Source organism: Solanum dulcamara, chromosome 2 (assembly GCF_947179165.1).
Source record: "Solanum dulcamara chromosome 2, daSolDulc1.2, whole genome shotgun sequence".
NCBI classification, from domain to species: domain Eukaryota; kingdom Viridiplantae; phylum Streptophyta; class Magnoliopsida; order Solanales; family Solanaceae; genus Solanum; species Solanum dulcamara.
Window position 1 is genome coordinate 76,975,433 of NC_077238.1, and position 19,448 is coordinate 76,994,880.

The 19,448-nt window shown below is 36.7% G+C and overlaps 2 protein-coding genes across 2 annotated transcripts; one reads left to right on the forward strand and one right to left on the reverse strand.

The window, feature by feature from the left end:
* The first annotated feature begins 462 nt into the window (after positions 1-462).
* Positions 463-10,507, forward strand: LOC129880805 (UDP-N-acetylglucosamine transporter ROCK1). Its single transcript, XM_055955006.1, has 7 exons — positions 463-817; positions 6,985-7,033; positions 7,112-7,338; positions 8,422-8,620; positions 8,702-8,845; positions 9,232-9,306; positions 9,767-10,507. The coding sequence occupies exons 1-7, from the start codon at positions 681-683 to the stop codon at positions 9,926-9,928; spliced, it is 993 nt and encodes a 330-aa protein (XP_055810981.1). The 5' UTR covers positions 463-680; the 3' UTR covers positions 9,929-10,507.
* A 1,824-nt stretch (positions 10,508-12,331) lies between these two features.
* LOC129877434 (BTB/POZ domain-containing protein DOT3) lies at positions 12,332-18,242 on the reverse strand. The gene is made up of 6 exons (XM_055952935.1): positions 17,861-18,242; positions 16,941-17,010; positions 15,138-16,045; positions 14,274-14,541; positions 14,050-14,178; positions 12,332-12,962 (listed from the first exon to the last, which is right to left on the reverse strand). The coding sequence occupies exons 1-6, from the start codon at positions 18,007-18,009 to the stop codon at positions 12,612-12,614; spliced, it is 1,875 nt and encodes a 624-aa protein (XP_055808910.1). The 5' UTR covers positions 18,010-18,242; the 3' UTR covers positions 12,332-12,611.
* Positions 18,243-19,448: the final 1,206 nt, after the last annotated feature.

A 19,448-nucleotide genomic window follows, 5' to 3' on the forward strand; every position in this document is an offset into this window, starting at 1 on the left:
TGAATTTCCAAAAACTTAATTCTATTGCTCTCATAAATGAAAGCTTCGTAAAAAATTACATAAATAAATTTAAAAAAATAGTCTTTTAAAGGGTAGGAGAAAGGGGCTAAAACATATTTTAATAAACTTCAAATTTAAAAGCCTTTAACTTTTAAAAATCAAATAAAAAACTCACTTATTTTCAGTAAAACATTTCCATAAAAAAATTCCTTCATACTAAATACACCCATAGACATTCTCTTTTTTACTTTAAGAACTTGAAAATATTTGTCATTAATTTTGATTTATCACCAAAAAGTTCCTTTTGAAAGGTAAAATGCTCAAATTATTTTCCTCAAATGAAAAAAGAATATTGGTGTTAATACCAAAAATGAAAAAAAATCCAAAAAATTAATACATATATCTTTTCCAAATTCAATTGGAATATTCCTTCCTTAGGCAAAGAAAAGTCTCTCTTTTTTTGTAATTATTTTAACAATTATAGAGGACTCAAAAAGTAGTGTCAGTTTCAAAGTCACCTTTACAAAACGACGTCGTATAACCTTCCCGACGCCATAGCCAAAAACAGTAGAGAAAAGCTTTACGCAAAGCCTGACCATTTGTACATCACCACCACTCATTGGCTAAGGATCCGATAGAAGCAGACCCGATTCGTGTACACATTTTCGGTTTGACCCGTTATGGCTGCAACGGTATCCAAAAATGCGAACTCCGAGAACCCGACGACGGCAAAAACCAGCGGCAAAGTGTGGTTTTATTCCCTGCTTCTCACCTTACAGTACGGTGCTCAACCGCTCATATCCAAGCGCTTTGTCAGGTTCAAATTATACTTTCTTCAGTTTAATTTTTTTAAATCTGATTTTTCAGTTTTTTTTTTCTTCGTAAAATGCAATTTAATTCTATGAACATATTTGTATATCTCAATTCAAGTGTGAAGTGTGCAATTATTTTTTTGATATAGTTGTGCTTGTATTGTATTTTAAGCATTATTTGTTTGAGCATATTGTAATGTAACACTATTCAATTTGTTCGTAACAATTGACCCATAAATACGCGAAGATAAGGGAAGAATATTACTAGTAATCGAAGGAGTTCTTCAAAAATTATAAAGGTCTCCATGAAGCGTCACATAAACATATCATCCAAGATAGAAACTCCACATTACTCCTATTTATAGTACTAGCTAAACAATGGGTTTAGGCTAGGTGTGTAGGACTATGTTTGAATGCCGAAAGCTCCATTGGGAGTGAGTCTTACTAATATAAGACTGTCCATGTTGTTGTCAAATAGGCAAAGGTTTTGGAAGCATTTATGGTTGATGGGTGGGTACCTTTTGAGAGTCCACTGCACAGTTATATACGGATTGATAAACAAGAGTGATGCTAAGGTATGCGATCGTTAAGAATGGATAATTAGGGGATCATCTTTAGATATTAGCATTAGGAGGGCCATCCAACTTGGGATCAAGAGGAGATTGAGAATCTTTTCTGAGAAATATATGATGGGGAAGGAGGGAACTTACCTTATGAAAAAAAGTGATTGGGAAAAGGACGGAGAATTGATAATATGGGGTGGGAGTTGGGAGCGAAGTATTTTATGGTTAAATTGTATTACATGGAGTTGGCAGGTTGGTAGGTAAGTTGTGGTGTGAAAAAAAATTGGGCTCTAAGTCTCAAGTAAAAGTTGCTTTTTTTGCTTGGTGTGCTGTACGAGACGCCATCTGTTAACTTGAGAAAGAGGAGAATGATATTTGTGACGTGGTGTTGCATGTTCAAAGACTTTGGAGACGATTAGGCAGGTTACGAAACTGTGGACCTTTGCATTCCCATTGTATAACATATAGTGGTTGTTATCAACAATAGTAGAGGAATCTATCACCAGCTTGGAGACAACAGAAAATTGGCAGTGAAAGGAAGTAGCATGGGGAATATCATCACTATGTTCATTTTGTTGTTCATGAAATGAAAGAAACAGAAGATTGTTTCAAATTATAAATAATGACGTTGAGTCAAAAGGTCATTCTTATTTCACTTGTATTTTTGGTGTAAAGAAAGAATACAATATTGTACACATAGTCGGGAAACTCATATATACCTATTGATGACCCAGACTGTCATATGAACAACTTGTACATATGACCCAGACTGTCATATGAACAACTTGTACATACTGTTGACACTGGGTGTTCATTTATTGACTTATCAAATAAAATACGATATATACAAAAATATAAATTTTGTTGGTCTTGTTCTGCTTGCACCATTCTTCATAATCTTTCTGGTTGAATTCTTGTTGGGAGTTGAACTCCTCTTAAATATTGGGTTCTTCTTTCTGGTTTGACTCAATACTTCTAGCACATGACTCATGAGCACTTCTCACTTAGGTCCAGCTAGCATACTTCTTCCTTCTTTGTTGCAACTTATCTTGACGAAAAGGACTTTCTGAACCAACAGTAGATTATAGAATGGTTACCGACTTACCATATCATGTACCATGTCTTTCTTTTTAATATGCCAGAAGGTCAAAGGCAATTCATCAAATATCACGTTGGTGTAAATAAAACTAAGGTTTATAAAATTAGAAGAGAATTGTCTTGGTTGTGATGTTACTCCCAGCCCCAGTTATATCGAATCAGCCCCGAATAGGTGCCTAGAACTGGTTTAGCTTTTCTAGTCCCAGGAGCTTCGAGCTGGCTCAACCCTATGAAGATTTGGGATCAATTCCATAGCTAGGGATCCAATTGGGATGGCTCGATGAGCAAGTAAAGCTGTGTGCAAGAATGATATCAATTTCTTAGATAAAAGTAGGATATACAACAACAACAACAACAACCCAGTGAAATCCCACAACATGGGGTCTGGGGAGGGTAGAATGTACGCAGACCTTACTCCTACCAAGTTAGGACGGCTGTTTCCTGGAGACCCTCGGCTCAGTAAAAGCATAAATGCATAAAAAATGTTAGATAAGAATAGAAAATTAAAAGCTTTATGAGAAAAACAACAAACAAATAACGAATAGATAACAAATAAATACAAATAAATAAATACTAATAACAAATAACGATTAAATAAATAATGAAAGCGTCACAGGTAAAATTGAGTAATCAAAGCATAGAAAGTAATAAATAATAACAGAAATAACAGAGATCAGAAGTCAAAGCGCAAGAGATCGTAATGCACTACTACACCTATGAATAGAGAAGAATAACGAGACTATGAACTAGCCTTCTATCCTAATGTGGGTCCTCCACATCCTCCTATCTAAGGTCATGTCCTCCGTAAGCTGTAACTGCGCCATGTCCTGTCTAATCACCTCTCCCCAATACTTCTTCGGCCTACCCCTACCTCTTCTGTAACCATCCATGGCCAGCCTCTCACACCTCCGCACTGGGGCATCTGTTTTGTCTCCTCTTCACATGTCCATACCATCTCAGTCGTATTTCCCGCATCTTGTCTTCCACCGAGGCCACTCCTACCTTGTCCCGAATAGCCTCATTTCTAATCCTGTCGCTCCTGGTGTGCCCACACATCCATCTCAGCATTCTCATCTCAGCAACTTTCATCTTTTGAATATGAGAAGTCTTAACTGGCCAACACTCCGCCCCATACAGCATAGCCGGTCTAACCACCACTTTGTAGAACTTGCCCTTAAGTTTTGGTGGCACATTCTTGTCACATAGCACTCCGGAAGCGAGCCTCCATTTCATCCACCCTACCCCAATACGATGTGTGACATCATCGTCAATCTCTCCGCTGCCTTGCATGATAGACCCAAGATACTTGCAACTACTTCTCTTTTGGATGGCCTGAGCACCAAGCCTAACTTCAACGTCAACCTCCTGAGGTGTCTCACTGAACTTGCACTCTAAGTACTCTGTCTTTGTCCTACTCAACTTAAACCCTTTAGACTCCAAGGTATGTCTCCAATCCTCCAGCTTAGCGTTAACTCCGCGGCGAGTCTCATCGATCAGGACTATGTCATCCGCGAAAAGCATACACCATGGCACCGCACCTTGAATTTGTCGCGTCAATCCATCTATCACCAAGGCAAATAAAAAAGGACTAAGAGCTGATCCTTGATGCAACCCCATCACCACTGGGAAGTGCTCTGAGTCCCCTCCTACTGTCCTTACCCTGGTTTTGGCTCCCTCGTACATGTCCTTGATCACCCTAATGTATGCCATAGGTACACCTTTAGCCTTCAAACATGTCCATAGTATTTCTCTTGGGACTTTATCATAAGCCTTTTCTAGGTCGATGAATACCATATGCAAGTCCCTCTTTCTCTCCCTATGCTGCTCCACCAGTCTCCTCATAAGATGGATGGCTTCTGTAGTTGAGCGTCCCGGCATAAATCCAAACTGGTTCTCTGAAATAGACACGTCTCTCCTCACCCTCATCTCTACCACTCTTTCCCACAGTTTCATAGTATGGCTTAGTAGCTTAATACCTCTATAGTTGTTGCAACTCTGGATATCCCCTTTGTTTTTGTATAGAGGGATCATTATGCTCGACCTCCATTCTTCGGGCATCGTTGCTGTTTTAAAGATGACATTAAATAACCTAGTCAACCACTCCAAACCTACCGAACCCGTGCTCTTCCAAAATTCCCCAGGAATCTCGTCAGGTCCGGTTGCTCTTCCCCAGCGCATCCTACGAACGACACTCTTAACCTCCTCGACCTTAATACTCCTGCAATACCCAAAATTGCAACGCCTCTCTGTATGTTCTAAATCTCCCAACACAAAGTCTCTGTCCCCTTCCTCATTCAAGAGTTTATGGAAATAGGACTGCCATCTCTGTTTAATGAGGGTCTCGTCTACCAATACTTTTCCATGCTCGTCCTTAATGCACTTCACTTGGTCCACATCGCGTGCCCTTCTCTCCCGCGCCCTGGCTAGCCTGAACAATTTTCTATCCCCACCTTTCTCTTCTAATTCAGCATAAAGGCGTTCAAAAGCTGTTGTTTTTGCCGTTGAAACCGCCGACTTCGCCTCCTTTCTCGCTATTTTATAAAGTTCCCTATTCGTCCACTTCTCCACCTCATCTATGCTTTCTATCAACTTTGCGTACGCCATCTTCTTTGCTTCCACCTTTTCTTGCACTTCTCCATTCCACCACCAGTCTCCTCGATGCCGACTACGACTACCAGTCGAGACTCCCAACACTTCCCTTGCCACAGTCCTAATACAACTAGCCGTCCTATCCCACATACTGGTCGCATCCCCATTACTATCCCAGGCCCCCATGGCCTTCAACTTCTCTCCCATCTCCAGGGCATTAGCAGTGGTCAAACTCCTCCATCTGATCCTAGATCGATCATCCCCGACCCTCTTATTCCTCGTCATCTTGATCCCTAAATCCATCACCAAAAGCTTATGTCGGGTTGTAAGGTTGTCTATCGGAATGACCTTACAGTCTTTGCACAGACCTCTATCGACCTTCCTCAGGAGTAAAAAGTCTATCTGAGTCTTAGCCACCGAACTATGGAATGTTACCAAGTGGTCTTCCTTCTTTGGGAAACTCGAATTGGCTATGACCAACCCAAAAGCTCTTGCGAATTCCAAAAGTGAAAGGCCTCCTACATTTTTGACCCCGTAGCCAAATCCTCCATGCACATCATCATACCCTCCTGAAATAGACCCGATGTGACCATTGAAATCCCCTCCCACGAAAAGCTTCTCAGTAGGTGGTATACCTCCTACTAACTCGTCCAAATCCTCCCAAAAGCGCCTCTTATCCTCCTCTCTTAAGCCCGCTTGTGGCGCATAAGCACTAATAATGTTGAATGTGCTCCCTTCAACGACCACCTTAATCGACATCATCCTATCGTTGACTCTCCTAACCTCCACTACCTGATCCCTTAGATCATTGTCTACTAAAATGCCTACCCCATTCCTATATTTTGATCTACCTGAAAACCAAAGCTTATACCCGTCTACCTCCCTAGCTTTAGAACCTACCCATTTGGTCTCTTGGACACAAGCTATATTAATCTTTCTCTTCTTTAGAATTTTAACTAGCTCTATGGATTTGCCCGTTAACGTTCCAATATTCCAAGAACCAACTCTCAGTCTAGACGCTCCTTTAACCCACTTACCCCTCCTTACCCTCGTCCCCGACCCCGTCCCTGAATGAGAACATGACCTTAATCTACCATCACTATCTAAAGCCACGAAAATATGTAGGAATTAATAAATTATTCAAAAATCTAAAGTTAGCAAAATGCAACGATAAGTGTATGAACAAAAATATAGATAAACCGGAGGTACCAACTCCAGTTGAAAAGAACCTGATTTACGACGGAAACACTGTTCACACCGGGAACACTGTTCAAACCGGAATCACTGTTCACGCCGGAATTACTGTTCACACCGGAAACACTGTTCACACCGGAAAATGAAAAACCGCGAGACGACGCCGGAAATCAATAGATCTAGGCCAAATCTGAACAGATCTGGAGGTATTCGTTGGAAAACAAGCAAAAGGAAAGAAAAGAAAAAGAAAGAAGAAGAATAAGTAGTGAGCTGTGAGCGCAAGTTGAGGGGCACTGCTGGTGGAGGTGCTGCGGGGCTGCAACGACAGAGGTTTGTTGACTGTGAGAACTTTAGGCCAAATAGAAGAAAACCCACAATGGGATTTTGCTTCAGCAGCAGAGAGATGAAGATGGAGAATGAGAAATATATCTAAAGAGTAATCATAGATTTCTTTGTTTGCAGGTTACAACCATAGATAAAAGTAGGATATATAAATGAAAAACAAACTCAAATTAAGATAAGCCCCTATGGGTTGCCTGGTTTCTACCCTTTTCCTTGTTTCCTTCTTGTCTCAAAGAAGTTTCTTATTATGCTTATTTTGCCACACTATCTTGGTAAAGGAAATGTTATATGCCTATTCTTTCACATAAATTGTTTGGTGATAAATGCTTTCTTGTTAAGATTTATACTATTATGACAACAGTTTTCTTGTTCTGTTCTTCCCACAGGCGTGAAGTGATAGTTACTTCATCTGTTTTGACATGTGAAGTAGTCAAGGTGAATAATTTTTTCTCTTAATTGTGTTTTACTCCATGGTTGCACATATTTACTTGCATATACCTTCCAACTTTTCAGGTTATTTGTGCTCTTGTTCTCATGGCAAAAGAAGGCACTTTGAAGAAAATTTACAGGGAGTGGACCTTATTTGGCTCTTTGACTGCATCTGGACTGCCGGCTGCTATCTATGCACTACAAAACAGCTTATTGCAGATCTCATATAAAAATCTTGATTCACTCACGTTTTCAATCTTGAACCAAACAAAACTGTTCTTCACAGCTTTGTTTACTTACATAATTTTGAGGTATGCTTTTGTCGGTGACCGTGCAATTTAGTGTGTTGATCCGAAATGTTTTCTATCTGTTGACAGTACTGATCATTACCACTTTGTCTTAGACTTGCTTAGAAAAGATTATTGACCAAGTGTATGTTTTGGTTACCTTTAGCAACCGTACTAGTGCTTGGGCTGATAGGGTCATTTGGTAACAAGGATAAGGGATTATAATCCCAGGGATAAAACATGGGATTTGTGACCTATAGGTCACAAGTTCGAGTCTAGGATCAACCACTGATGCTGGTGTTAGGATAGACTGTCTATATTATACCCCCCCCCCTTCTTGGGATGCGGCCATCTGCAGACTCTGTGTGAATGCCGGATGCTTCGTGCCCTGGACTGCGCTTTATTCTATCCCATGCTAGGTAGAATATTTACTTCCGGGATTAGCTATCTTGAGATAAATTACACCATAATTGTGATATTATTTTTATACCACATTCTATATGGGATAATAAGTAATCTTGGGAGATTTTTTTAAAAAAATGACATATTTGCCGTTCTCCAAAAGACTTTAAAGAAAGCCAAGGTTAGAATTGAAAATTAAAGTTTATCCAAGCTATATCCCATTTTTAGTCCAATCAACCAAACATCTACCAAAAAAAATATTTCCACTGAATAATCTTGTCATTAGCTGATCCCTGTATTATAATCCCGGATTAACTTGTTTGCAAACCAAATGACCCTTTAGTATCTCAGATGGTACCTGAAATGGTAATATTTATTGTTGTCAAACAGATCTGGTAAATATTCTATGTTTTCATAAGAACTTTTCTCTTACACGTTCTCTGTTTTCATACAAGTGTTCTTACATCATCTGATTCACTTAGCTGGTTAGTTGCAACATTTATTATTTAAATTAAAATTTTGTGACATTCGAGATCTCTGTGTTGGTACAACCATCTCTTGTTTTAATTTTAATTCTCTAACAATTTAGCAATGAACAGTTTGTAGCTGCAATATCCTGCAAGTGTTCTTCTTAGTTACATTAATTGTGTCAGGTGATTCCTGTGAGCCTTGTTGCCCCAAAATCCTTCTTCTTTTTTTTCTCAGGCAGAAGCAATCCATTCAACAAATTGGGGCTCTTTTCTTGTTAATCATGGCAGCTGTCCTTTTAAGTGTTGGTGAAGGCTCCAGCAAAGCTTCCAGTAGTAGTAACCCTGATGAGATTTTATTTTATGGAATTGTACCAGTTTTGGTTGCATCTGTGCTTTCTGGTATGGCATCTGCCTTGTGTCAATGGGCATCTCAGGCAAGTAAACACTAACACTGTTATTTTATGAAAGGGTCTTTTGCATTTCCTCCATTTTGATATGCTTTTCTTCTATTACAGGTTAAGAAACACTCATCTTACCTGATGACTGTTGAGATGTCCATTATTGGGAGTCTCTGCTTGATAAGTAGTACTTCCAAATCTCCAGATGGAGAAGCTATTAGACAGCATGGATTCTTCTATGGATGGACTGCATTAACTTTGGTAAATCAGCTTTGTCAATATGCAATTTCTTTTCTATATTTTATTCATGGAAGCTTGTTAAATTGGTATTGCAAGTACTCAAAATGTGCAGGAACAGGTACCGCCGTGAATATGAAGGTTTCCTGAAAAAACCTTTTTAGTTTCCTATCTGGGGATATATTCTATTAATTTTCCGGACGTGTTGTTGTCATATGCATAATTTTTATTTATCAAAAAAATCAAGATGAGCTAGAATGATTAGAAAAGATCAAGATGAACTGGAATGACTATAAGAAATCAAGCTGACCTGGATTCATTTTCATTTTCTTGTTTGTTTTGGAAAAGGAGTCAGATCTATATAGGTAAAACTCATGATTTTGTGTCTTACCTCCACTTTTTTGTTCCAGATCCCTGTTGTTTTAAATGCCGTTGGTGGAATTCTTGTGGGTCTGGTGACTTCATATGCTGGTGGTGTTAGGAAGGTAAGTGTTTACTAAGCTTCTTATGCTTTACAAGCTGTGCGGAAATTGAATGGGCTTGAAATTTTTCTTTTTTCTCTTTTTGCTATTCTGTTAAAGCTTCGCCTTCTTGTGCCTTTCCCCTTGATTTATTTGAGGCATTTGTAGCTAGGTTACATTACTATGACACAAAGTGGAGTCCTAGGTTATTTTCATTTGCTTATTCATAATATGTTCTCTTGATAGTTCATGGTGGAGTGAAACAGTTAACTGTATGGTCTATTTTTTTTCCAAATTTGTCGGGCCTATTATAAGACAAGTTCATATAAGTTCTGTGCTGCTGAAGAGCAAATCATCACTTCTCCTTTCCTCCATATACGTCTTCTTAAAAGAGTATATCATGCTATATTTTTTGTAAATGTTCCATTACCATACATTTTCTTGTCAATGTTATTTCTTACTGCATGTCTTTAATTGTGCGCAGGGATTTGTCATTGTGTCTGCACTTCTTGTCACTGCTTTGCTCCAGTTCATCTTCGATGGAAGACTTCCTTCACCATACTGCCTCGTGGCACTTCCATTGGTTATGATTAGCATAAGCATATACCAAAAATACCCATATCGTGTTAAAAAGAAGCAAATGTGAATCTTGAATACACCGTATTATGACTCCATGAATATTTCTTCAACATTTGACAAAATGCACAATCGATTCTACTCATCTAACAGGAAAAGAGTGCTTAGAGTTGATAAGTACTTTTAGAGGAGTTCAACTCTACCTCAGAACTGGAACATTTGAGTAAAAATATGTTGCTTTACTAGTAGATATATCTGCATTTGATTTATATGGATATTCTCAGCATGATACCTCATTGAGTAGCGGAAATTGGATGAATCTCTGGGTGGAAACTCCTTCTATATGAGCAGTCGGCCTTTCTGAGAAGTTAGGAAGACAAGTGGTGCGCGGATTACCAGCTAAACTGTTTGAAGCCGCTAGATGAAGTTTAGTTTGAGCTTGTATTTGGGTGTAAAAAGAAAGATGATTTTCTATTATATCGTCTTCTCAGATTATATTTGTTTGTGTTAATTAGATACATAGAGACGGTTAACACCGAATGAGTAAAAAAGCTATGTGGAAATTCGCTGTTAACTTCCTTTATCCTGAATTTGGGAAGCTCGTCTTGTATCATTCAGAAATGTAATTCACTTCTTTTTGGTTTTCTAACTGGTGTCCGGTATTCGTATTGAAGCTTTACTAAATTTGGATGCGTTGTGGGACCCATTTTGGGGGCAGCGCTTCCAACAGTTTTTTTTTTCCTATCCTTAGAATTCGAGACATCTGGTTAAATGTGAAGGGACTACGACCATCTCACCACAACTGATCTAAGTGTAATTCACTTTACCAAAAGGGAGTAACAGTCCTCCTGCTTGCTTGTGGCAAACTTCTCAGACTATTCACAGGACAGTATTTGAAGAGCTTTCCCCAGAGTTGGATCCCTGAAGCAAAACATAATCAATAGCACACCCTTTTATCAAGATTATTCATATTTATTTTAATAGTCACAATACTATCGCATGTATATAACACATGAACTATATTATGACTTATGGAAAAAATGGTTTCAAGGGGATAAGTATCTCGTGAAATTAGTCAAGGTGTGCAAAAGCTGGTCTCGACACCACGAAGAGACCACCACGATTATCAAAAGAAAAATGAGAAAACTTGCTTCAGTATTTGTAGAAGACACTTCTTCTCAGAAATCTTCCATTGAAGTTTTTACCCCAAAAAATGGAAGTCACTTTCTTCATTTGATTAAGTTCTTCTTAAATATAATATCGTGATTAGATCTGCATATGTTTGGTAAAGAGAATAATCTTATCCTTTGAGAATAATCAAAAATGGATAGTGTTCAATTGGAACATTCAAAGGTGACTAAATTGGTCCTAGTTACTCTTCAAGGCGGAGTGGAAGATGGGGGAGCATAATACATGAACGCACCCTTTAGCTTGACATCAATGTCATCCAAATTTAGATGTACACAAGTAGACATTTAAACTTGAATAAAGTTGAACACATGCGTCCTACATGACAATTCATATGAGATACACTCGAGTTGATTTGTATTATACCATGTAGGATACATATTATGTCATGTAGGATGGATATGTCTACTTGTTCAACTTTATATAAGTTTTAGTGCCTACTTATGCACATTCAAAGCTAGAGAACATAAATGTCAGTTGAGACTAAGTTAAAGGTCAAATTTATGTATTATGCCTTTGAATAACAAGAAAAAACATTCTTTTCTATTTATGGTTGGGGAGAATAAATTGTTTATGGAGGAGAGAATTAACCGAATTAATGTAAGGGTTCTTTTTATTGAAAAATTATGTGACGCGACAAATATTTACACTGTATTTATGATACATAGCTACAATTTCAAAAAATTACAAAAGATAGCTACATTTTGCGTTTTGACACACGCGTGTTGATATAGTATGAAATACATGAATTCTTTTTTATTCTGCATCTTCACATGACTTAATAGGAGAGAAATATTCTGTTGATATAACTAATACTCGCTTGATACAACTGATACCTTTCTGTTACAGTTAATATCCGTCGCCTGAATACAACTCTTCACTCCGTCTGAATACAGGTCTTACAGTTGATACCCGTCTGATACAGTTCTTCCGACTCATACAATAATTATAGCTACGTTTTTTAAATACGCAAATTGTATATATTTATTAATCAGGTGACGCAGATGGAATTTTCTACACCTTAATTCCAAATTCCCAATCGGGCAATTGTGTTCCAATAGGTGAAAGGAGAGGTATTTTAACCCGTTAATAAATAACAAGGGAAATTGAGTTCCATTAGGTGGAAGAAGGACAAATTTAAGTCCAATTTTTAACCCTTTTTCCTTTAGTTTATTCAAATATTTCATTAGTAAGCTAATGTTGTGTGTGCTATAGAGCATGCCAGTGAATTCTCTTAAAGGTAATGGTAAAATGTACCATAGAAGAGACTAAATTGTGATATGAAATAGAAAGGTTGCTATGTATTGCAATTCAATTTCTCACTATAGATAATCAAGATTGCACATTTTTTACCAGCAAGATGTTATTATATAAATTACTCGGACTCTTCAAAAATATCGACAGGTGCATGTCAGATCCTCCAAAAATAGTGCATTTTTGAAGGATCCACTGCTGGTGCGGCAATATTTTTGAAGATTCTGAGCAATACAGACTGCAATATGTATCCAAACTCCATCTATGCCAATATGTATCCAAATACATAAAAACAAGTATAAATTTTGCACTTAAGATATGGATTGTCTTCTGCGGCCTGGTTTAACTCTGTGCTCGTCCTCTTGAGTGTCATCCTCCATCATTTTTTTAATGAAAAGAGCAGACTTTTTCATCTTCCTCCATCCGGATGTCCACGAACTTTTATGCTTGTTGTTCGTCTTTGCGTATTCTTGTTGCAGCTCAGTGTAGTCCCTCTGAAGCTCAGCCATTTGCATCTTCACGTTTTCGAGCTCTTCTCTAAGGGACTTCACCTCGTTCTTCGTTGATGACCACCTATTTTCCCTGTCCAAGTTATCATCACTCTCTATAATATCCTTACCCTGTACTGCAGCCCTCATCTTCACTTGCTCCGACAGCAAAACCTGCATTGTTCTCTTCGAAATTCAGAAATATATATCATCATGTCTATAAGGTTTTATGTTAATCTGTCGCGAAATAGCTCATAGCTAACATAATCTTTTTAATATTCCGTCCCTAATCTATCGCTCAATAGGATTACTAATGGATTTTGTTGTTTAGCTATGAAGTTTGTCAGTCGTTAATTCCTATCTTTTTAGTAGTGCACATTGTAAATTCACTACAACATATATAGCTTTTAGCGACAATATTAATAAATATGTACATTAACGAAGAGTGCTAAAGCCTTAATCGGCGGCATACGTTAATTGTCATTGGATCCAATGTCGCTATTGGCTTTAGAGACATTTACAAAGAGTTCTAATTGCCTCTAAAAAAACATATTTTGTGGCAATTTAGCTATTGTTGCTAATTAATTGATTATCAAATTAGCTATCGAATTTGTCAGTTTTCTAAATAGGAGTATTCATTTGCAAAGGTAGGGGTAAGGTTTGGGTATGCTGTTGTTCATTCTCAACATTAGGTGATGGAACTCCTTTTCTCTTGGTTTTTAAAATCCATGCAAGGCTTCAATGCTTTGATTGATCATTATTTTCTAGTGTAATTTCAATAAAAATCCCCTTTTTACCTTCAACATGTTACACTCATTGGCTATGGGGGATCCTGGATTCCACATTGTCCTCGAGATCTTATATATTGCTCGGATACTGAATGTTTGTGCACGTTATATATAATAACAGCAATTTTCAAGATCTGTATCAGTTTAGTATCGCAATGTACAGAAGGCACGAGTATGATGAGATATCACGGAAGCTATGGTATTTATACTTATGAAGACAGAATTAGAAAAGAAGGCCAATTGTTTTAACTAAATGTTCTGAGATAGATTTTAGATAGTACGTTTAACTTGTGATATTCATTAAATGGTTTAACATCTATGATGCTCGGACTCACTAAAAATGTTGCATCAACATGTTAAATCCTCCAAAAATGCACTACTTTTGGAGGATCCAACACGCACCTGATGACATTTTTAAGGAGTCTGAGCATAGGTTAACACACATTGAATCTCTTTGCGAAGGTAGATTTTACCTGGATAATGATTCTCATAGGTAACCTTTCGTTTTGTGCAGCGTGCATGCATCCATCAAGTGACAATTTTCCGCAGTCCATGATCTTGCATAGCCTTCGTCGTTCAGGTTCAGACAGGGAAGGATGAGTCTGTAGAAGATATAAAGCTTCATTGTACCTTACTTTTTTTGATTATAAAATCAAAATAAAGTGCTAGATAGTTTGATTGCATAAGCTAAAATAACCTTAAGGTATGTATCAATAGCTCTGTAGAGTCCATCATGACACATTCGAGCATGTCGAGGAATTGATTCAGCTAAAACTCTGAACTTAGTGATAGATACATTGGGATCTCTCGCGATTTCAGCTAGGTAGCTGTCAAACAGTTTACTGATATTCAATGTCATCGACTTCAGTTCTTGTTGCTGCAATTTTTGCTGTTCATACATCAGGAAATAATCCAAAATCCTCTGCACCACATCTATGTTATGGATTGTCTGTTCTTCATTTGAACTGTATTTAATGGAACTGGTTAAGAGCAGTGTTATCAAAGGCGAAAACTGCAAAATCCTTTGTCCGTTGAGGCTTTAAGCGCAAATAAAATGTGAGCTTTAATGGAGAAGAAATACAAATATGTATATGTAGTCCAAGACTAATAATTATAAGTCCGAATAACAAATACTCCATCCGTTTCAATTTGTTTGTCCGGTTTTGACTTGATACAAAATTTAAGAAAGTAAAGAAACTTCTGACTCTTTGTGGTCTTAAACTAAAGATATGTAAAATGTACCAAAATGCCCTTTAATCTGTGGTTTTAACATTTGTTTTGAAAGGGACTAAAAGGGAAAGTAAAACAAACAAATTGAAACAGAGAGTATATGGATAAAGGAATCGAAAAAAAGAACAATGATAAAATAAGTTGTCATTTGTCTAGTGTCGTCTCTTCAGGATTAAGCTCATTGACTAGGAAAAGTATGCCATAGAGCCTTGATGACGATACTGAAGCATCCTCTAAGCGACATGAAGCACTCAACATGTTTTGCATCTCGCTTCAGGCTAATATTTTGATGAAAATTGAAAGTTGAAACGTGAGAGTGATAGAAACTCACTTTTTTGTTTGTTCACCTACTGCATATGTAGGTATCAAGAGGTCATTCATGCTGGCGTTTTCAAGCACCATCCCTATTCTTTTCTCGAGCTCGGAAATCAGAGCTGGTGATGCAGCATACACAATTGACAACTTTAACAACCTTAAAAGGAACTTGCAAGAAACAGTTTCCTTCTGAGGAGGTAATATACTAATTAAACTCTCTATAATTGTTCTCTGTTCCTTATTCTGTCCAATGCTCGTTTCCCCAATCCTCCCACTCGTGATACTCCATTGCGAATCGTTCCTTCTATTAGTACCATTTGTACAATCCATTCCTCTCGTTGTCTCGTCATACATGCTAAGCAACCACTTCTCTCCGTAGTTCATGATGCACGAACCAATGATCTCAGGTTTGATCCCTTTTACCCTCACTGCTGTAATGATCCTCAAGAAGAAATCAATACGGAGAGTAGCAACATCATCGAACCACCAGGTTCCTTGGTTCGTTATGATTTCCCTTGCTGTTGAATTTTCTCTAAACATCTTCCAGGCAATTGAGTCACAACACCTTCTCACAATCTGTAAATTATCTGCCCACGGAGAGAGCGTTTCACATGATTTTAGGACCGCGATTGTGTCATTCCACGATGAAAGGGCTACAAATGTGAAGAAAGCTTCTGTTTTCGAAATCAAGTTTCCTTCTTCCATTGCTTCTGTCATTTCTAAATATTCTGATCCACATCTCAGTGCTGCTACATTTGCTGGATTCAGACTTATTGGCAAGCCATAACAGAATTTTAGAATTGTCTCAAAAGTTTCTGATCCATCTGGAAACTTTTCAAGCTTGATGTCATAACCTAAATTTGAATTTTGAGGCTCATGAAGATCAATTTGATTTAGGTAGCCACACCTTGCAATAATTGGATACTGTTTCAAGATTACACAAACTTGAATTAACTTATTAATTATTACAACAACTACAACATATCAGTGAAATTCCATAGTGGGGTTTGGAGAGAGTAAAGTGTATGCAGATCTTACCCCTACCTCGTGGAGGTAGAGAGGATGTTTTCGAAGGACCCTCTGCCTCAAGTTCAACAAATCAAAGTAGTTATGAAAAGCAAAAAACCGACAGTGAATAAAACATAACAACTAATAAAGGAAAGCAGTGCAGAGCATTCAGAAAAGGAACAGTAACAACAACAAAATAGTGCAATAATCGAAATATAATAAACAACAGAAGATAATAGATATCATCAAAAGCAAGAAACTACAAGAATAAGTTTAATACTACAATAAATACCTCCGTAAGTTTAATATTGAAGCTATGTAATACTTGCTTCATTTCAATTTTAAGTGTCTTAGTTTGATTAGGAGTGGATCAAAAAAATAAGAAAGATTTTTTTTAAATCTTGTGATCTATGTCTGAATGTCGTAGTTTTAAACACATCAAGTAAGATGTTGCAATTAGAGATTTTACCAAATATAGAAAGTGATACTAAAAAATAAAGTAAGACACTTCAATCGAAACAGAGGGAGTAACTAACATCAGGTTACTGTATTAGCACCCTTAAAGATCTCTCGTGTAATTAATGATTGGATTTAACTTATATACACGTATATTGTAAATAATTTTTTCACTATTAATGTGTTTTAACATGTTTGTAACAGGTAACTTGTCATATTTTTCAGGTTACTAATTCAACTTATTAAATTGCTTACCAGTAATTTTCTTATGATAAATAATTGTTTTTTTTCGTTTCTCAATACCAACAAACTTGTAACACAAAACTGCAATTAAATCTGTTAATTTGTTACTTACCTTGTGAACATAGAAGGTGATGTCTTCAACTCGAATTGATAAATCACTTGGAAGCTGAGAAGTGGCAAACCTGCATAACACAATAAGCTCATAGTTCAAATCTCTCAAGTCTTTAAAGTATGAGAAATGAATTGAATCAAATTTGAAATGCTCAGGTAGTCAACTAACTGAGTTACTAAGATTTCCTGCAGAGGAAGGAGAAATCGGGGAGGGGATTACAAGGTGGGGAATCGAACCCTCACCAATAAAAGTGAATGTTCAGGTAGTCAACTAACTGAGCTACTAAGATTCCCTGCAATAACCTCGTACCTATACTGTTTAGAAATAACATGTATCCGGTGAAAGTCGAGGTGAGTGTATAAGCTGATCCAAACACCATCGTTGGAAGTGAGTATGTTGCTCGGACAATTCAAAAACATCGAATGTGTGTTGAATTGTAGTAATTTATTTTGAAAAATCCAACGTGGATACGACAACATTTTGCAAGAGTTCGAGCACCATACTAATAGATCAAGAATTCCTCACACCTAAACTGGTGAAAGATAACATGTATCCAACGAAAGTAAAGGTGAGCGCCTAAGTTGGCCCGGACATCACCATTGAAATCTATGTTATTCGGACTCTTCAAATATACAGTCTAGATTCATGTCGGATCCTCGAAAAATAATGCATTTCTAGAGTATCCAACACAAGTGCGACAATATTTTTGAAGAGTCCAACAAACAAACAACAACATACCCAATGAAACCCCACAAGTGAGGTCTAGAGAGATAGAGTGTACGCAAACCTTAAATCTACCTTATGGAGGTAGAGACTAGAGAAGTGTTTCTGAAGGACAACATTTTTGAAGAGTTTGACCGACATAATTCAGAACAAAAGAAACATTGAAATTATTGGCTTGTGATGTTAAGAGTTATTACCATGACTTTTCTTTCTTGATAAAGCCATCAGCAATTGCTTTGAGCATAGTTGGGACAACTATACGTTGATCATGAACTTGGTAACTTTCATTAGACTCATGATGATCTCCAGTGTTCTCCTGCCCATTATGAAGAATCAACTTCTGCATTGTGAGTTGTCTTTACTCTATACTAAGTCATGAAAGAAAATCCATCATGACATTAAAAGGAATATGTGTTAGAGGGAGAGGATTTTACGGGTTCGACTGAATTTATTGCTTTCAACTCCACCTTTATATATGCAATGTAAATAATATGTATTATGATTTTCACTAACAGAATTACAAAGTAATTAAATAAATTATCTAGCAAAGGGGGTCCGGATGAACCCCTTGTGTTCCCCTAATTCCGCCCTTATATGTAAAAAAGAATTTTGGACAAAAAAACTTTTTTCGAAAATATTATTTGGTTACACATTGGAATGATTTTTTGAAGATGAGTTTTTTAAATTTGAAAAACTATTGAATTCTTTTTTTCTCCACCCACAAAATTCAACTTTTTTTCCAGTGAAATACATGTTCAAGCATAATTTCAATTTTCAACTTTAATTTCAAAAATTTTAAGAACATGTTTATGTCCAAACGCTTATTTATTCTGAACTCAATAACTTTAAATTTTGAATTCACTTATAATAAGTGAGGGACAATTTTGAATAAATGTGAGAATGGAGTTTGTGGCTAGAAGTAGAATATAATTAAGTTGGTGGGTAGCTAAATTTAATTCCATTTAATGTTATAGGGTCATAAACATTGCTGGTGTTTTTAGTTAGGGACAATTCAGTAACATCTGGGAGGACCAGAAAATAGAATATTATCTTTTGACAGGTCTAATTCAAATAATACCACGTAAATATTTATTTGACCAAGTAATCATTTTGTGGCTATAACGAAAAAGATATTTTATTTATTAAACGATATAATTGTTGAAAGACATGTATGTACCTTCTCATTTCTTGGAATATCACCTAATGATTAGTAAAGTGATGTGAAAATCACAAAATATTAGCGTTTAAATTTTAGCAGAAATAAAAAAAAAGTTATTTCTTATTATTAGTTCTAATAATTCATACTTTTGTTAGTGAGAGATTTCATTGGTATATGAGGGGTTCAACGTAATTATTGACCTAGCTAAAGTAAAAATATATTAGAAGACGGCCTTAAAATATTTTTGTAATTAAAATCTACGCAATAATGAGACATAAAAGAAGTTCCCGGCGCTTTGGTCTAATAGTAAGAACACACAATGTGTGTTTGGATTAGCCACGCGTCATTATTTCAATCTTTTTTCATAGACAAAAATATGATATTTGAGTGGAGAAGAATATAAGAGCGATCGGGTTTTTATCCACCTAGTATCGAAACTTGTGTTACTTGTCCTCATAAATTTTTCAATCAGTTAAAAAAGATGGACACACATAAAAACTTGATCAATGATGTTATGGATCAACCAAACATGACCAAAAAAGCTAATTCAGAAAAAATGAATTGGAATTAAGATGTTAAAATTTAAAATCTTTTATTAATAATTGTTACATATATTATATGTTTAT

Coding starts and splice junctions, on each gene's coding strand:
- LOC129880805 (XM_055955006.1), top strand. CDS start 681: ATGGCTGCAACGGTATCCAAAAATGCGAACTCCGAGAACCCGACGACG. Junction 8,621..8,701: donor TGTGTCAATGGGCATCTCAG/GCAAGTAAACAC, acceptor CTTCTATTACAG/GTTAAGAAACACTCATCTTA. Junction 9,307..9,766: donor ATGCTGGTGGTGTTAGGAAG/GTAAGTGTTTAC, acceptor AATTGTGCGCAG/GGATTTGTCATTGTGTCTGC.
- LOC129877434 (XM_055952935.1), bottom strand. CDS start 18,009: ATGCAGAAGTTGATTCTTCATAATGGGCAGGAGAACACTGGAGATCAT. Junction 16,046..16,940: donor TCACCTTCTATGTTCACAAG/GTAAGTAACAAA, acceptor ATCTTGAAACAG/TATCCAATTATTGCAAGGTG. Junction 14,179..14,273: donor CTATTGATACATACCTTAAG/GTTATTTTAGCT, acceptor TATCTTCTACAG/ACTCATCCTTCCCTGTCTGA.